This window comes from Pollachius pollachius (genome assembly GCF_949987615.1).
Source record: "Pollachius pollachius genome assembly, chromosome: 2".
Classification (NCBI taxonomy): domain Eukaryota; kingdom Metazoa; phylum Chordata; class Actinopteri; order Gadiformes; family Gadidae; genus Pollachius; species Pollachius pollachius.
Window position 1 is genome coordinate 11442438 of NC_136935.1, and position 19044 is coordinate 11461481.

At 44.8% G+C, this 19044-nt stretch overlaps 2 protein-coding genes across 3 annotated transcripts in view; both read right to left on the minus strand.

Moving 5' to 3' along the window:
* Positions 1-3878: 3878 nt before the first annotated feature.
* Positions 3879-6757, minus strand: LOC307070322 (dickkopf-related protein 1-like). Its single transcript, XM_079728757.1, has 4 exons — positions 6358-6757; positions 6063-6204; positions 5738-5866; positions 3879-5444 (listed from the first exon to the last, which is right to left on the minus strand). Exons 1-4 carry the CDS (start codon positions 6589-6591, stop codon positions 5122-5124), a joined length of 828 nt encoding a protein of 275 aa, XP_079584883.1. The 5' UTR covers positions 6592-6757; the 3' UTR covers positions 3879-5121.
* A 3607-nt stretch (positions 6758-10364) lies between these two features.
* LOC307070767 (cGMP-dependent protein kinase 1) overlaps positions 10365-19044 on the minus strand; it is a gene marked incomplete at its 5' end in the record, with an annotated part of 71169 nt that continues 62489 nt past the window's right edge. For both annotated transcript variants that reach the window (XM_079729405.1, XM_079729404.1), the window contains 9 exons: positions 10365-11130; positions 11522-11588; positions 11725-11787; positions 11905-12027; positions 12330-12493; positions 12811-12952; positions 13294-13383; positions 13720-13859; positions 14212-14308. In XM_079729405.1, coding sequence (XP_079585531.1) covers positions 11032-11130; positions 11522-11588; positions 11725-11787; positions 11905-12027; positions 12330-12493; positions 12811-12952; positions 13294-13383; positions 13720-13859; positions 14212-14308 — 985 coding nt within the window. In that variant the 3' untranslated portion in view covers positions 10365-11031. The remainder of the gene's footprint in view (positions 11131-11521; positions 11589-11724; positions 11788-11904; positions 12028-12329; positions 12494-12810; positions 12953-13293; positions 13384-13719; positions 13860-14211; positions 14309-19044) is intronic.

Genomic DNA, 19044 nt, shown 5'->3' on the forward strand with positions numbered 1-19044 from the left:
GTCCACCCTTTGTAGCTCATATCAAAGCAAGGCAAAAGTTCTCCTTTATGTGGTGAAATGTGTTTTATGGTCGCATCAGAGTAGAACCTGAATCAAGACCTTATGGAGACCACGGGCCTTGTTCACCTAGCGGACATCTTGGTTCTAAAGGAAATCTTTCTGTTGGTGGAGGGAACAGCAGGAATCAGGTTTTGTGAGATAACCATTGTGATTTGATCAATTGTCAAATGTGCTGTCAGCCCTGGTTAAGATCAGTCTGAATTGACATGGACAGCATTTGAGGTACGCTGCCCTCAAGAACATCAAGTAGATATTCTAGGGTTTCTAGCTACAGATTTACTGGGAAGGTGTTTTTAACTGATGCAAGATATGTCAGGCCCAAGTTCTTGTTCAGGGTGACTTGGCTCATGTGTCTGATCTTTGTGTTTGTGTGGGTGTGGGTGTGTGTGAATGTGTGTGTTCGTTTGTGTGTGTGTGTGTGTGTGTGTGTGTGCGTATAAAAACAAGAGAGAGGTGCAGTGCAATGCGGTTAGAACGAACACAATGCTCAACGCTGAATCACCTATGGAATGTAACTCACCCCCCCAGCCAATCAAAATGCACTACGTCACCGCCATCATCACCACCACCACCCTGATCTTTAAAGAAGAACAACTCTTTCTACTATTTGTTTCGGTGGACCCACACCTCCAAGTCCGGCCAACCAGTTTCTGCTTCCTCGGAACACGCACACACACACGCGCGCACACGCACGCATAAACACACACACACAGAACACACACACACACACACACACACACACACACACACAGAACACACACACACACACACACACACACACACACACACACACACACACACACACACACACACACAGAGCTCACACACACACACACACACACACAGAACTCACACACACACACACTCAAAGCATTGTGCTGCTGAGAAAGTTGTGCTTTGTCTAATTATTATTTCCCAGGGGAAGAAGAGATTTCCCCTTATTGCTCAAGGATCGAGGCGGGCTCGTCATGGCCAGGTTTGCGCGGCACAACGATGAATGGTGTGCATTGTCCTGGTCCTCGGGGCGGGACCCTTGCCAGCCTCCCCAGACCGATTGACATCTCGCGCTGTTGTGTTCTTAACCGTTGTGTTTTGATCTCTGCACTCTTTCATTGCCGAGGTATGGGGATGTTTTTCCTGTCAGGCGCAGTAATGCCTCTGTGTGTACCGCCGCTTGAGAGGCCTGCCTGCGTGCCCTTTTATCTCCCCGATAGTTCATTTGCTGCGGCTGTTTACTCAGTGATGACATGGCTGCTTGGCAGACCTGGTTGGAATAACAATGGCAGACACACCAATTACTGCAGCCGAGCGGGGACGCTTTTATTGTGCGTGTCGCAGATCTTAAAAGCTGATAGAGGATCGTAATGAACAAGGACCAACTGTTGGCTGTTGTCGGTTAATATTTTATACGGCATATTACCACAAGGTGTGTGATCGACTGGTGCTGAGTGTTTATGCACCGATGCGAAATACGCAAGGCAAGCATGCATTTCTGTCCCATCTGTTCCATTGCATGCAGACCAACAGTGTATTTATATGAGTGTGTGTGTCTGTGTGTGTGTGTGTGTGTGTGTGTGTGTGTGTGTCATTGTGTATCCACATGCTTCACATAACTCTGTGCTTTAATCCATCGCTGTGCCCCTTGGCTGTCGAATTGTTTTTCCTGCGTGTTTGCGTACGTACCAAGCATGTTGCGTTCTAATTGCCCCCCCGCCCGCCCCACAAACCCATCACCCCATCTCTTCCCCCCCCCCCACCCCCCCCCCCAATCCCCCACCCCCCCCCACCCCCCAATCCCCCACCCCCCCACACTCCTGTGAGTTCCGTACCCTCCGGGCTGCATTCATAACAAATAAACACTGGCCGTCGTGGCGAGCTGGTACACATACCTGTGGCTTGTGGCCTATTCTAGTCTGTGGCTAACAGAACGCCGAGTGCAGACACACGGATTCCAGGACCTCCACCCAACCCACACACACACCCACACATACACCCATACACATACGCACACACACACCTCCCGCCCCCCGCAAACATGACTTGGCAGACGTGGTGCTGACAGCGCTACTATCGCCCGCTCCATAATCGAACACTGCGGCGCTTCTCTGCGGCTCCTCGGACGTCCTCCCCAGTGACGCGCCGTTCCACCGTCTGTCATGACAGACGATAAAGGCCCTTAATGCTTTAAACCTTTATTATCCTTCTTCCCCCCTCGATGACAGTAAGTATAGAAGATTGCGTATGAATAAATACAGAGCTGCCCGGCCAGGCCAGTTATCAAGTTGTTGTTGTGTGCCCTTTTTATCTGACGATCTGACATGAGAATCAGGCCGAAAGTACAGTTATTTCTGCACCATCTTCTAATCTAAATGGGCCTAATTACAGGCAGGGAGGAACATTTGGGTGGATACATAGCCTATATATTATAGCACTTCCATTGCACAACGCAACAGGAAATGCGGTGTGCGAGCGGCCCTTGGCGCGGCGGGAGACTGGGGATCCTTTTCTGCCGTTGCATCACACGAGAAAACAAGTCCAACTCAAAGTCTCGGGCCCTTTGGTAGATTGAGTAAAAATGAAGTAATTAGAGGCTTTAGCTGGGATGGCTAACTATCTGCTCTGCTTCACATAAAGCCCGAAAGGTTGTAATTAGAAACTAGCCATGGACACCAAAGGGTTAGGTAGCAAAGAGTCGCCAAGACACCCTGATGCTCAATTATCTCTGTGCGGTTATTCCAAATGGCAGCATCCTGTCCTGTTTGTGAGTCTGCCATCTGCACAGACGACATTGCATATTCGGTGGCGAAAAAATAGATAATAGTCAAGATTCCCAGCGGGTTTGTTTGTTGTCTTTCCCCTCAGTGTAATGGAGGTAATGTAATCATGGGGCGACTTTGTGGATTTGACCGTCAAGGGTAAGATGTAACATTTTGTAAGATCAGTCTTTAACATAAATTCTCACCTTTAACTTCAATAAAAAAAAAAAAAAGTGAGACAATGTACAAGATACCCTTACGCAATAACAGTTTACATAATTACTATTAAATTCCATTCCATGTGAATGTTGCCTTATTTGCCTAATTAATGAGATATGAAAGGATACAGTTTACTATTTTAAATTTAACTGAGCTGTGTGCAAGTTATATTTTAGATGTCTTCTGCACCAGCTGCAATAACATTAAACAGATTACTTACCACACATAAAGCACATAAAGAATAAAAGGTTTCATTTTACATCTTTTTATTACTCATTTTAAATCCAATTTGTTCTATTCTAATTGCATGTAGATACATTTAGCTGTTCCTCCAATTGCCATATTGCTTGTTTATAATGAGCCATTGAGTCTGCATGCAACAATGCCCTGCCAAACAATTTAATCATTTAGATGTTTTTGGAAAACTTGATGATAGGTTATAGAAACATAACCATCTATAATAACACACCCTCCAAGTCTATCAATCCTTGTTTATTTGGGTCAAGTCTGGAAGGATTTCAGAAAGTTTTGAGCGTGCAGTTTGATCTGATCCAATATCTCTGTCTGGTCCACTAGCCATCTGAGCTCAACTTCTGATCTGCACTTCTAATAATAAAGCTCTTGATGGCATGACATTTGCATACCATTCGAAGCTCAACTCAGAATGCAAAAGCCCATTCAGGATAATGGCCAGAGTAGGTTTGGCTGTATTCATATGGAATGTTGTATTGTGTTGGCCAATAATGTAGCCTTTACCTCCAATCTATTTAATCCCAAATGCAAATGTGTCCATAAAAAGAAACATACAACTATACAGGTATTAAGGTTATCAGTCATGTTTAATAACACAAATATATTCACATTTTGTACATTTTGTAACTTAAAAATATAGAAATTTACACAACGTATAACATTATATTGTGTACACATTTACAATATTATAAATGAACCATGCAGCACCACTGTCGCTATAATAAAACCGGTGTTGGCAAAAGCTCCACGCTTCATATTAAGTGCCACCTCTGGGGTACTATGTACAAAACTACAGTAATTTACTGTGACATTCGAGGCATTTAGTTCCATAAAAAAAGAAACAGAAAAAACGGCTTCGCCATTTCCGATGACATCCGCATCAATCTCGTCTTCCCCGAGACCGCTGAAAAGTCACTCTCCTTTTCGCTTCCGACGCCGCCGCCTTCCGACTTCCGACTTCAGACGCCGTTATCCGTTGGTTTGGGGGAACCGGATCGGCTCGTTTCCCTCCGAGTGTATCGCCTTTCCCAGGCGTGCAGTGTCCGTCCTCCCAGTGTGCCTGGGTGTGGGCTGTCAGTGCTTGTGTCAGCAAGTTGGCCCGGGAAGGATTGTTCTGGGGTGTCCGATGTTGCTTAAATGTGTGTGTGTAGGCATCTCTGGTGGATGTAAGAGTTTTTGAGTGTCTGTTAAATGTGTGTGTGTCTCTGTATGTGTGTGTGTGTGTGTGTGTGTGTGTGTGTGTGTGTGTATTTGTGGGTGCAGGCATCTCGGGTGAATGTAAGCATGTTTTTTTTGGAAGCGTCAGTGTCTTCTGGGCTCCATGGGTGTGTCCCGTGTGTGTGTCTGCACATCAGAGAGTGTGTGCTGTTTGACTATTACTTTGTGTGTGTGTGTGTGTGTGTGTGTGTGTGTGTGCCTGCGCGTTAAGTACATGTGTACGCTTTTTAAATATATGTGAGTGCATGTGTACTATGCGTGTGTGTTCCCATCTGTGTGAGTGTGTATGCACACGCACACATAATATACATGTGTGTGTGCTTGTCAGCATCTCTGGCAGGTGGGTAGGTTCCAGGCTATGTCTGTGTGTGTTGGTGTGTGTGTGTGTGTGTGTGTGTGTATGTGCTGCGGGTACCTGCGTGTGTCAGTGCTGTTTAAATATAAATGAGTGTGTGTGTTTGAGTGTCAGCGCCTCTGGCAGGTGTGTAAGTTCCGGGCTGTGACTGTGTGTGTGTGTGTTTCTGTGTGTGTGTGTCTGTTTATGTGCGCTCTATGGCTACCTGCACAGGTCTGAACTGTTTAAATATACACGACTGTGTGTGTGTCAGCATCAGCATCAGCGCCTCTGGCAGGTGTGTAGGTTCCGGGCGCCGGTGCGGCCGGCCCCCGCGGCCGGGGCCGGGGCCGGGGCCGGGGCAGGGGCCACGTGCTCCCTCTCGGCGGCCCCTCCCCCGCTACCCCGCTCAGGCCGACAGGCCAGCCCGTCCCCGCAGTCGCAGCGCTGGAAGAGCTCCAGGCCGTGGGCGCCCTTCCTGCGGTGGCGAGTGCACACCTGGCCCTCGCTCAGCACCGGCTTGCAGATGCGCGACCAGAAGTGGCGCGCGCAGCAGAAGCCCTCGGAGCAGTCGGACGACCTCAGGCACGTGTCTCCCTCCTGACCTGGGGGGCAGAGAGGGGCGAGAGAGAGAGGAGGTTATGCTATTGGTTTGAAAAAAACGGGCTGCACCCTCGTTGTAGAGAGAGACTGAGACAGACAGAGATAGAGAAATCTTTTGAGAGAGAGAGAGAGAGAGAGAGAGAGAGAGAGAGAGAGAGAGAGAGAGAGAGAGAGACTCGCACGGTGACAGAGACAGACAGACTGAGAGAAGAGTTTTGCTCATCCAGTAACAGATTGTCTGCTTTTCTAAACATCTATCTGATCAGCTCCCCAGGACGGGGTCTAGCATTCTTACCTTTAACAGACTGGTTCGGACCTCCGTTGGCAGGGGGGGGTCTCTTGGCATGGTGCTCCATGGTGCTGTTGTGTCTGCGCGAAACACTCTCAGTGAGGGGGTCCAACACATCGTTGGCCTGACAAACACCTAAGAACGGGAGGAAAATAACGAGGAAATAATTAATCAATTGGACCAAATCAACATTTGCCTTGTCAGATGTGTACTACAACAATCAATCAATCAAAAAAGCATATAAAACGCAATCATGCCATGCTGTCTGTTCTATCGTATATTGTATGGGTTTGTGTTTGTGTCTGGGAGCGATGTGACAGCCGTTGCTCACCGTTGCTACAGCGGTTTCCAGCACAACACATGGAGTCACGCCCGCACCGCTTGCGGCTCTTTCGGCAGGGCAGGCACGCACCGCGGACGTCGTTGCAGAACTCATCTGCTCCGCACTCGTCATCCTCCGTGCACGCTCCCGGCTGTGATGATTAAACACACAAATAAAAGTTAACTCGATTCACTGTATATGAACAGCATGTCTACTCAAATACTTGAGTCATAACCGCGCAAAGTATCCCGCAAGCATTTTTGTGACTCAACAAAATGAATAAATTACGGGATGACTGAATTACCTGTAACGTTTCCACGGGTGCTTTCTGCACAATGCTTTCAGAAAGAGAGGTGCGAGGACTCGGGCTGACCGCGTCCGAGGGTTTGGCCCCTCCGCCGGGCAGGTTTTTGATGGCGTTATTGGAGTTCACCAAAACCGTCCCAGAATATACATTCCCAAAGTATCCAAAGAGCGTGAGGTACAAAGTCATAACGCGACACGCCGACGAAAACTTTAAGGTACCTCCCTTAGACATAGCTACGGTTAAAATAAACGGTGTTTCGGGGGAAAATAAAAACCTTTTTGAAACACAAAAAATCCACGCACCCCCAAAAAACGACACAGTGGACTTCCAGTCACAGTCAGCGTCACTAGGTCCAGGCGTGGAGGGGCGAAGTCTGCAGGCTCGAAATTACGCGCGCCGCTTGGAGGTCTCCTGACGCACGGCGCAGGGTGATCTCTTTATACACGCGGGACCTGATGGTCTCCCGCCCCTTGTTGTGCACAACAAAGGAAGAGGGGTGGAATTTCAGAGACGGCAAAAAAAAACTCCCAATAGCCTACTGTAAGGAAACGGTTATTTATTTATTTATTTTTTGTACCTGCCAACTCTGGGCTGGACCATGAAGGCTATAAATATGCCAAGCAAGTATGAGATTTGTGAAAACATTCTCGAGAGGCCTAATGAAAGCACCATAATGCCTTCGTGTTGTTTTAGTCATTGCAATGGATCCTGAGGCCAACTTATAATTACATCAAGAACAGGCTATTCATACCCTATTAGACTATGCTATTTATTTATGTGTGGCCCGTCTATTTTTTAACTTGGCATTTTATTTTTATTTCATCACAACAACACACCAATTAACTAAACAAAGGGTCATTTTTTTTTTCATATACCTTCGTTTCTGTTATATGTGTCATCTAGGTCTACAATAGTTAGATGGGTAATGATTTCGTGTGATCAATACACCAGACAAAATCTTTAAATTTACCTCTGAATTCGACTGGATGGCACATTTGTCATTCCATCAACTTCTATATATTGTCGTCTTTTCAAATGTAGGCCTATACAGTACACAGCAGTACAACAGCAATCCTGAAAAAAAGGTAGATTGGCTAACTTGCTCAATCAGATCCTTTGACACTCAGATATCCAAAGGGCCCCAGGGGCTCTGAAGTCAGGAGGACAGTGATTGAAGTAACTTTCCGTCGATTAACTACTTTATTTGATCCTTCTGATTGCGTCGAGGGGGGCAATTACCCCCCGCCCCCTCCTCCGTGGGCTTGATTACACCAGCGGCGGACATCAATGTAAGATATGCACACCATTAAGGAGTGTGAAAAGTTGACCGAATTAATGGCCTTCCGCAGAGAGGCCTTTCAGGGTTGACTGGCACATCAAGATAAAAGACAACTGTGTGTTTTGGCTCCCTGGACTCCTTTTTCCCGAGGCCCCAAAGGGACTTTCAACTCCACAAGTGGCGTATTCAACAGCAACGACTTATAGTGTTGGAACTAATTGCAATTTTAAGAATTAACAATATGCTGGCTTCAACTTGTTTTGGATCGGTGAGCCTATTTAGAGTCCCATAGAACACAAAATAGAAATTATGTTTTTGTATTTATTAAGATCGATCGTTCATCATGGAATGGATTAATTTGACAAGCCAAGACTAATATAAATTCAAATGTGTGACCGTTCACCATAGAGAAAAAGCGAAGGTCGTAGTGCGTAAAATCTGGACACATTTTGGAGTGGGACAAATTGGCACGCGGACGTCATCTGCTGGCCGCGTTTGTTTGTAGTCTACGTGTGAGGGGCCCGTGGGACACCTGACAAACACTCCGTGGCAGTTTGCACGATCGAAACTGATAGCGTGGCGTTTGAAGTAACGCTTTTATCTACACTTTACTAAATGTCAGTGTTGGTATAAGGTGCGTGTCTTTGATGCACTTTGATCTTCTTTGATCTCCCGGAGTTGTCACCTTGTTGTGACGGCCGCCGCCTGGCCCATTTCCCCCCGTCCCGTCAATAGCGAATATGATGTGTTTTCCAATACATGGGAGTCGTTTACCTTTACATCTTGAGAACCCACACATACAATCCCCAGTTAAATATCGGAGGCAGCCTTAATAAAACATAGGCAAGCACACACGCTGAAGCACAAATTCAGACCCATCCTGACATGTCGTTTATAACGTGTACCTTGAGCGACCTCAAGTGGCCAAAATAAATCCCTTCATTTTTCATTCGTTGATGTCAACCAGATACGGGTGGACGCCGCTCTGCACCAGTTACTATTTATTTGAATGCGTAGTTCAACAAAAAACATGTGAAATAACACATGTTCTATATGTTAATTCCTAAATAAGTATAGTAACGCAACATGTTATTTACTCAGCAATTAGTGAAGAAAGCCACAATGAATTAAGATCTTTTTCATAGACACTTTAATGAGAAGCCATTTAATGATTAGAAATGCTCTGTCTATTGTGATTAATGAATTTATTTGATATAACAAAGGGTCGGAAGCAGGCATCTAAGAGACACATTTTTTGTTGAGGTGTATATTGTTCATGCAGCATTGGAACGGTGGACGTGGTCGTATTCAGTTTTGTATGCCATTGACTTAAGGCACTTACATTGTTCTGCTCTTATGCTCTGGTTATGATATCAGACACAATGTGAAAGGAAAGAAACTCATTAGGATGAGGAACATGGGTTGAGAGTTGAAACCCCCCCAGAAACATAGCATTTGTTTTAATGCCATTACACTTGTCCTTCTGATTATTCTTTAAACATTGTTTATAAATAGAGTACACTGGAGGGATTGAAGAACCCATGTGATGATCGGGTCAGATGGGTTTAAATAACCAAAATGTGCTTGTTGCCATTAAAACCATAGATGTTGACTGGATGAGAGGAAATGTAAAGCGGATCTGAAAACCTTGAGATGTATCGACAAGGATAATACCCATTTACTTCAAAAACAGACAAATATATTAAATTCAACAAAAATGTAGTTTTCTGACCCAAAAACAAACAGTTGTAATTATTATTATTATTATTATTATTATTATTATTATTATTACTATTATTATAATACGCAATCAAACATCAAATTCTTCCTAGCTGACCTTTTGTCTTTGTCCAAATAATAACAGCACCAGACATTGAAACGTTGTTAAAAGTTGGGTCACACTATATATATAAAAAACCGAAACACAGAGCATGTTGTTTGATTGGTTGTGTGTCAAACAGGCATTTGGATGTTTTGTAAACAAAATAAGTGAATAACTGGGTACATGTCAAGGCATTTTGATCTGAGGCATATCTGTCGTTCATCAGTGGCCGGTTGGAATTAGCTCGAGGAGAAAGAAAACGTTCCATTTGAATTGGTCTGATCCCTGATGCGTAAAAGAAGTAAAAAGTTAAGTCACAGCATTGTTGACTTTCTCCCGATTGGTGAGCAAACCTAAGGGCTAGACGACACTCTGAATGGATTAGATTAGAAGCAGGGCACTTGGAAGAGTAATAGGTCTCATTGTAAAACACATAGCGGTGTTTGTGCTTTTCAAGGAAAGTCTATATATACAGTGATATATTTCTTTATTCGGCGAAGAATGAATTCAACTGTGTGAGAATCTAACTTCTTGAACACTCATTGAAATCTCTGATGTTTGTGAATAGCGACCTCCCCCCTCCCCCATCCAAAACAAAACAATCGATAACATTCAAGTTGGTCTTGAGCACTTAATACGTGTGTGTGAGTGTGTTTATGTGTGACCTGTCGGACCCACACTTTTTACAGCTTCCCCCCCCAAACGGTAGGCGACATCGCAGATGTCCAGCTGGTGACGGCATGTCCGCAACGCGAGAGACCAGCTTGATATGTCTTACAGAACGAGCAGGAGACTCGGAGAGCTGTCGTCATGACCGTGAGGAAAACCTCAGACACTAACTGATCATCCCCACAGCATCAGCCTTATGATCCCTCCCCCACCCCCATAACATTATGCCGCATCAGCAACAGTGATTTCCATAGACCAATATTCAGAATAGATGGACTATAACACATTCATTCATTCCCGCCAAAACAAACCAATTTCCTTTTAAAATAGGACAACCCTTGAGTCTTTAATTTACTAACTTTAAGTCTGTGTGTGTCTGTATGCATGTGTGGGTGTGCATGTGTCTGACTACGTGCGTGTGTGTTTGTGTGTCTGTGTGTGTGTGTCTGTGACTGCATTTGTCTGTATGCGTGGGTTTGTATGAGTGCATGTGTGTGTGCATGTAAGTCGATATGTGTGTGTGTCCCTTTGAGTATCTGGCCGTGTGTATCTTTGTATGGGCGCGTGTGCATGCAAGCCAATTTGTGTGTGTGTGTGTGTGTGTGTGGTGTGTGTGTGTGTGTGTGTGTGTTTGTGTGTGTGTGTGTGTGTGTGCGTGTGTCCCTGCACGTTGTCCGCCCTGTGAGGGGAACACTGAAGAGGTGCTACAGTAGTCTCTCAGTCCTCCTGCACCACAGTGTATGGAAGGCATCCTGGTGACTCCAAGGCTGGGCTGTCCGTCTCTGCTTCCTCCCGGGTTCGTTTCTCTACACAGCTCAGCAGCTACGTCCTGAAGATGGCCTCCGAGCCGCGGTTCCTTTAGTGTCTCTGTTTGAGGGAAAGGCGGTTTTGTGTTTTGTGTCTAAAAGTCGCCGTCCCAGCCGGAGTTGTCGTCAGGCGGGGGGTCCTCGTTGTCCTCGGGGAAGCTGTCGAAGTTACTTGTGTCCACCGCCGACGTCACCTGGGGGAGGGAGAGGGCCAGAGTCGCTCGTCGGCTGATTTGGGATTCATTCATCCATCCTCCCTAATGCATCCATCAATCCATCGAACCTCCTGTGCATCCATTCATTGGTCAACTTATCCATTCATTCATCAATCCGTCTATTCATCCAGACACTCATTCGATAATTATTGGATTCTTTTGTCCATCCATCATCATCCATACACTCATTAGATTATTATTTAATGCATTCACCCATCTATGCGTCCATTCATCCATTCACCCATGCTTGCAACCATTAATAGAATAGTGTGAATTGATGAATAATAAATCTGGATGGTGTCCTTATAAGGACAGGCCCATTATTATCCTGTTAAAAGTAGCGGGTGTCTGTGGTTCTATTGTGTCTTACATTGGGGATGATTGGAGGTGTCAGCGTTCCTTTCTTCAGTCCCTCCCAGTTAAAGCCTTCAAACCATCTGAGGGGGAGACAAAAAGCACAACAAGATGACAGACCGCTTCATGGCAGCTCAATCTTCTGCTTTTTTAGGGTTGGGGGGGGGGGGTTAAGCCAGTTAGGAGGGATTTGGTTTGGCAGTTCTCTGCCAGGCTTACTTGTGCTTCTGGATGTCTTTAACGCCGTTCTTCAAGTTTCCCAGCCTCTCCGAGGGATTATCTCTGTGGCGTGGACAGAAAGAGTACATAGACACAGAGTGTGGGGTTGACATCCTGCCAGCGCTTTATATCACTGTGACAAATTCAAATGAGGAGTCGGTGCCGCCTGGAGTTTCATACCTGCATAGTTTTTTGATTAAGTTGCCTGCGTTTTTGGTAATCTTCTTTGGAAATTCGATCATGTCAATGCCTCTCAGGATGATGTTGTAAGTCTTCATTGGATCAGGGCCAGAGAATGGAGGGCTGAAAGAAGACATGAAGGGATTTGAACAATGATGCTCCGTCACATCAACACCCATCGAAGGAATAACTTGTTAAACTTTTATTCAAAGCAACTTCTAAGTGAGGCTGAAAACATGCAGAGCATATAATCCAAATGGAGTTAAAGGATAAAAAGTATATCAATAAACACTAGACAGAATGAGGGGCGGCTTTAAGAATCAGAAAGACAAAGTTAATGAAAAGTGCCTAACTTTAATAGTTCGATCTCCACCCATAGGATCCTAGGGGAGAGGAACTATATGATAGACAGTGCATAGTCCTACCTGCCGGTCAACAGCTCGAACATGAGGATCCCCAGGGACCAGTAGTCGGCTGAGATGTCGTGACCTTTGTTCAGGATGATCTCTGGCGCCACGTATTCTGGCGTTCCGCAGAAGGTCCACGTCTTCTTCCCAAAGCCGATCTTCTTGGCAAACCCGAAATCCACCTGCCGGCACGAAAAACATGCACGGATGAGGTTATCTAGATGTAAGCAAAACTAAAAAAAAAAAAAAAAAGAGAACACCTATCTTTAAAGATTTAACATCCATCCATCTCACTCATCCATCCCATCCATTCATTGTCCATAATTATTTCATCCATCTATCCATCCATCTATCTATCCATTCATCCATCCATCCATCTATCCATCCATCCATCCATGTATCCATTCATCCATCCATTGTTCAGCATCCATTCATTCATCAATCGATGGTCCGTCCATCCATCCATCCATTTGGTCCGGTTGGTTCTCTGGTGTCTCACCAGCTTGGCGTAGCCCCGGTGGTCCAGGATGAGGTTCTCAGGTTTCAGGTCTCTATAAATGATGCCTTTGGAATGCAGATAGGCGAAGGCCTCCACCACGCACGCCGTGTAGAACCTGGTGGTGGAGTCCTCGAATGAGCCCCTATAGGGGAGAAAAGGGGCGAGGGGGTGTGAGGAGGCGTGGACGGAGGAGGCGTATTCCTACTGTAGTGAGTAGAACACACATTGCTAACAATAGAGGAATGTCTGCATATTTATTCGGCTGGATGTTGAGCAAAGGCCCAGTACTGTTATTCCCTGGTGGATGAATAACGTTCAATCTATGTTTTTGTTGTGTAGTTGAGACATGGCTCATCCAGTGTATATTACTTGGAGATGGTTGAGGTTAGTTTATAAGTCAGTAATGATGTTACATTTCAGAGGGGCGTGAGTGGGTAAGCTGGGGAATGTTTTAAGGTGGTTTCTTAGTAAAGCACCCGTCACCTGTCTCTGAGAATGGTCCAGAGCTCCCCTCCGAGGCAGGCCTCCATCAACATGTACAGATACTTGCTGTCTTTAAATGTTCTATACAGCCTGAAAACACAAACAACAACAACATCATTCACAACAAAATGAATAAGAGTTCATTATCTGTGTCACTGTGTTTGTTTTAAAACAAATGTCAACTTTTGTCATCAATACATTTTGATATAAATGTAGACTTAAAGCAGATAACATGGCATTGGCGATGCTTGTCTAAGAAGAGTTGTGCATCAGCGAGGGAAGATGTAAATACGTGGCGGTAGAGATCCTTCCTGCTCTCTTATTAAACAAAAAGGCTTGCAGCCCTTCCAGGCAGGACAGCAAAGACATGCAGGGAAGCAGGGTGAACCGGAGGTTTGATTACATTATTTGATTTCCAGGGTGTACCTCACAATGAAGTCTGAGTGAGCCTCTTGCATTATGAGTTTCTCTGAGCGGATGTGCTCCTGTTGCCGGGTATCAACAATATGTCGCTTCTTCAGGATCTTCATCGCAAATGTCTTGTTCTCGTCGCTCTTCAGCTGAACCTGCACAGCGCCAAAAAATAAGTCATAAATAAATAAAATGATAATAAAATAACTCCTTATAAATTAGCCCTCTTTCTAATGGCAGCTTTTAATGACTTTCATCAGCGTTTAAAATAGGGAACCTCATCCTATGTTGATGATGCGATAACACACGTGTATATATTTTAAAATGCTACTTATATCGATGTCATTAAGATCAGGCGGGGTTTAGGTTATGTTTCTGAAAGATTACAGGTAGACTAGGGACTGAGGCAGATCAGACCCAGCACCCCTCGGATGGGGATCCAACCCCCTCGCCACTAAACTGGCCTGTTCTCAGTCAGCTGATTGAGGTAGTGTGTGGTGCTCTTACCAGCTCCACGCGACCAAAGCCTCCGACGCCCAGCGTGTCGATGATGTTGAAGTCGGCCAGGTTGAGGTTGAAGAAGAAAGCATTCTCTGCCTCGTATCTGTGAAGAGGAATGGAAGGCAGTTAGTTAACGGTACCTTCTCCCCATAAGGCCATTTTATTTAACCTTCCAGTCAACCCAATGACCTAAGCCACAAACTTGTCTGCTTTAGAATACGTGTGTTCTTTAGTATGTATAAAGTGCATTTGTCCCATAGGTCAAGATCATGTATTTATGTAAATATTCCTGTCATTTTTATATCATTTGTTTATTTCGCACTTCTTCCAATGGATGGATGGCAGTATTCTTCTAAGAAACTAACAGGCTTAAACGTAGCAGGTGCACGTGTCTCAGAATATCCACCGGCGTGACATCCTGTGTGCCCACAGACTTATTGTCCTCATTCAAGGGCACTTCATCACAGGTGGAAACAGGTGGTGCTCAGTTCCACTGTGTTTACAGTAAACACACACACAGACACACGAACACATGCACACACACACACGCAAGCGCACGGCAGGGCATTTCAGATCACCGAACAACCGGCATAGAGAGAGAGATGTTGTTTGTTGTGTGTGTGTGTTTGTGTGTGTGGTGTGTGTAACCCATCTCCTATTGTGAGCTGCCTCTCCTGTCCTCTTGTCCTATGACCTCATCAAGGATGGGTATCAGTGGCTCTTTCTCTACGGATTAGAAGGTTTAAAAGGGACATACGAACCCCCTCCGCCCCCCGCCCTCCCTCCCTCCCTCCCTCCCTCCCTCCAACCCCCCACCACTAGGGGGACAGCGCCATGCAGGGTCACTAAAGAACAGAGCAGCGACTCCCTCCTTCTGCCGGTGTCTGGTCCCACATGTCCTGGTGTAGCCTTACGGGGAAGTGGGAGCTGACAGGGGAGCCCCACAGTGACCGTCAGAGGGGCTGCTGGTAGTGGTGGTGGTGGTGGCGGTGGTGGTGGTGGTGGCGGCAGGCGGGAAGTGGGGAAAAAATGGCTCTTTTTCAGGGTCTGATTTGAACAGACTCTGGTCAAATCAAAATATATTCTGTAGATGGTTCCTTGAGTGTCCATTAGGGTTATTTGTCGAGGTATTGAGACCTTTTGCTGTTGTGTATGTAAGATACATTTTTTAGTACTATCCTTGGATGAGATAAATTAATAATTTTGTTTTTGGATTAAATATTTCAGAGGAAGATCACTGACCTCTGTCATTTGAAACTCACACAGACACACACATGCACACACACACAAATGCGCAGTCACACGCGCGCACACACACACACACACACACACACACACACACACACACACACACACACACACACACACACACACACACACACACACACACACAGCTGTTGCTTTAATATCCCGTCTCTCTGTCTCTCTGCTGGACGCCAGCCTAGGCTTCCCCCCCCCTGGGGTGCTGCTGAGTGGACTGATCTGAGAGCCAAAGAAGGCCCCACCCCCCCATGAATTACCGACACTGTGGTGACTTTCATGGTGCTAAGTCTGCGATGATGAGAGCTGTACGGAGGGGGACTTGTACCTCATATACACATGTTTGAATAGGATTATCTGCTCCTCCTGATCCTTGTAGTCTGTAACATCTATATAATATGTGTATTGCAATTCGGATTCTATGTTTAGGGTTCGCTGATAGGTTTAGCAACCTATCCTATCAGCAAACCCTTCATACGAAGGGTTTGCTGATAGGATAGGTTGCTAAACCTTGCTTTGAAATCCCATGAAACCCTAAGAATAATTAGTAATCGTTTGCATTCAGAATATCCAATAAATTATCCAAATAAAAGAGATTCCAACTGTGACCATTAGGTGGTGGGCTTGCTTCATGAAATATAATTAAGGCACCATGAGTTAAAACGAGATGACTCAATTTCTATGAAATTAAAAATGAGTATATTAAATAAGAGGACAAATTCAACATGAGTTTGTATTCTAGATGTTTTTACTCCCATTTCTATAATGACAAATGCAATATGAAAATGTAGCTAACAGGTTTCTACTAAACCTTTGTGGACTTCAACTGTAGCCATCGCATAGATCAGGTAGGGCTGCTTGATTATGGAAAAAATCATAATCATGATTATTTTGGTCAATGTTGAAATCACGATTACTCAAACGATTATTTTTGAGTTTGAAAACATGATGTATTTATTCAACATGTCTCTCCCAAAACACTTTGTAACTGAGAAATTTGAAATTTCACCTTAAAACAATACACAAAATGGTCAAAAATAAAATTTTCAAATCTAAAAGAATGTACAGATATGTATCCAGCTGTTCTGTTCTTTATATTTGTTTTTTGATCGTTTTACGCTAAAATCGAAATCAAGATCGAAATTCGATTAATCGCCCAGCCCTACTATCAGGTGTGACTTTTATCACCATATGGCTAATTAGTTTAATTGTATCACACACACACACACACGCACACGCACACACATACAAATTAAATGTGTGCCCATCAGCAGCCCATATCTGATCAACTATCTAATGAATATCCTACATTCCTAGTACTCGGGCACATATTTGACTGATGACAATGGCTATCTTCAAATCAATCAAACGTACATTTTTTCAGTCTTATCATTCAGAGATGACAGAGCCCGGATTCAGCTCAAGCTATCGAGTGTGGGCCTTAGCGATGTGACCATCTCATGTTGTCAGCAGGGATGAGGTCATAGCACATGAACAATGATGTTATCCCCATGTGAACCGGCTAGCAGATTCTGAGGGGAGGGGGCAAGTACATTAACAGTAAATGTAGAATACCTCAGAAGACATATTTCCTGTTTCCCATAATGAGCTCCCATTGGCTCGCGGCAACACTCACACAACTGACTATTTGGAGCATAAATCTAACCCTGGTGCCCTTTTTTATTGCCTCTACTTCCTGTGTAGGCCAATATTGTTTTCTAATGTCTATAGTGCACAGCTTTTTATTTGTATTTATCATTGCAATTAGGGTGATCACTCCATCATCTTCTCATGGAGTAGAACACACACACACACATACACACACACACACACACACACACACACACATACACACACACACACACACACACACACACACACACACACACACACACACACACACACACACACACACACACACACACACACAGTTGCTTGGGGCTTATAGAAACATGTGTTACAAATGCTATGGGATTCAATGAGTTTTTTTTACATTTTTACACATTTATAGCGACGGTTGAAAGTTTTATCCTACACCGTTAGCAAGTGAGGCTGAGAAAAATCAATGCATACAAATACATACAAATACAAATAATTGAGATTTAATTTTGATTCATTTATATAAATTAATAATAATTGTGTAAATTGTTTCTGTCTTAAGGTTGTAACAAAACATAACTGAAACTCAGTTATGTTAAGAAGTATCATCATGCACATACAATGCACACCCCCAGAAGGAGGAAAAATAATTCTAGAAATGATGAATCTACATGCAGCATAACAGCGCATAAATGTAATCTCCTTATTTAAAGGGTCTACACTGTAGTTGCCTAGTTGAGAAGGTGCTCATATATGTACATTATTTTATGACACACTTCACGTTATAAAGATGGCCAGGTGTCACTGAATGAGTGACTTTTTCAACTTTTTGTTGATCATAAATCAATGAAGCAGAACCATGAATGAAGACACCGGTGTAGAGTGACCCAATGTTCTACACAGGAATATAATTTAAACTTAAAAGGAAACCTGATCCCATTACAGGAACAAAAAAGGACTGGGCTGATTTCTCTCGCTCTCTCACTCTCTTTTTCGCTCTCTCTAGTATTTCTCTCTCCTGCCCCACCAAGAGGTTCTATCAAAGGCAGAGCAGTCCTAGCTAACAGCCACTCTGGCCTCTATTGCATGCCTAGGTGTGAACGTTGCTTCTTGCCCACAGATATGGCCGTCTGTTTGTCTGAATCCTCACAAAAGGAGGTATCAGAAAAACGAAAGATCTGAGTGGAAATGCCAGCGGGGGAGGAACTGTAAATTGTCTGGGCTAGCGGTCGGCTTTCCTGGTCCTTTTGTTGCACCTCTCTTTCCCTTTCCCCACCTGTTCTCTTTCTTTACCTCCATCCCCTCTGTCCTCTTTCACTTTGAACTCACCCTGAGTAGAAACACACATGGGCACAAATGGTAGCACCCCCCCCCCCCCCCCCCCCCCCCCCCACACACACACACACACACACACACACACACACACACACACACACACACACACACACACACACACACACACACACACACACACACACACAAACACACAAACACAAACAAACACATGGGTGTGCATACACACACATTGGCCCACACAGGCCCACATGGGTGTGCACACACATGGGTGTTCACACACACATACACACACGCACACAGACACGCACACACCAGACAAGGCCCAAGGTGCTTGTGTGGTAGCGACGCGATAAGGGTGCCCTGGGCCTGCTACCATGGTGTTACTCTTGTTTCCATGGCGACGGCAGACGGACTGCATATTAATTCCACGGCAGATACACCCAGAGGTCAGCGTCTGAGGTTGTAACTCAGAAGGGAGGTCGTTCAAGGATATGTTAGGGAACAGACTTTAGAGTTCTAGATCACTTAGGATTCCAATGATAATTAAAACTATTCCGGATATAGCCATTTAGTCCAAAGTGCCTCAATTTCATTCAGGAGCTGGTAGGAGTTAGTAGTAGACTACAGACATGGGGGATCAAAACCCAGAACTAATGGGATTATTTATTTGTAGAGTGGAAAGAG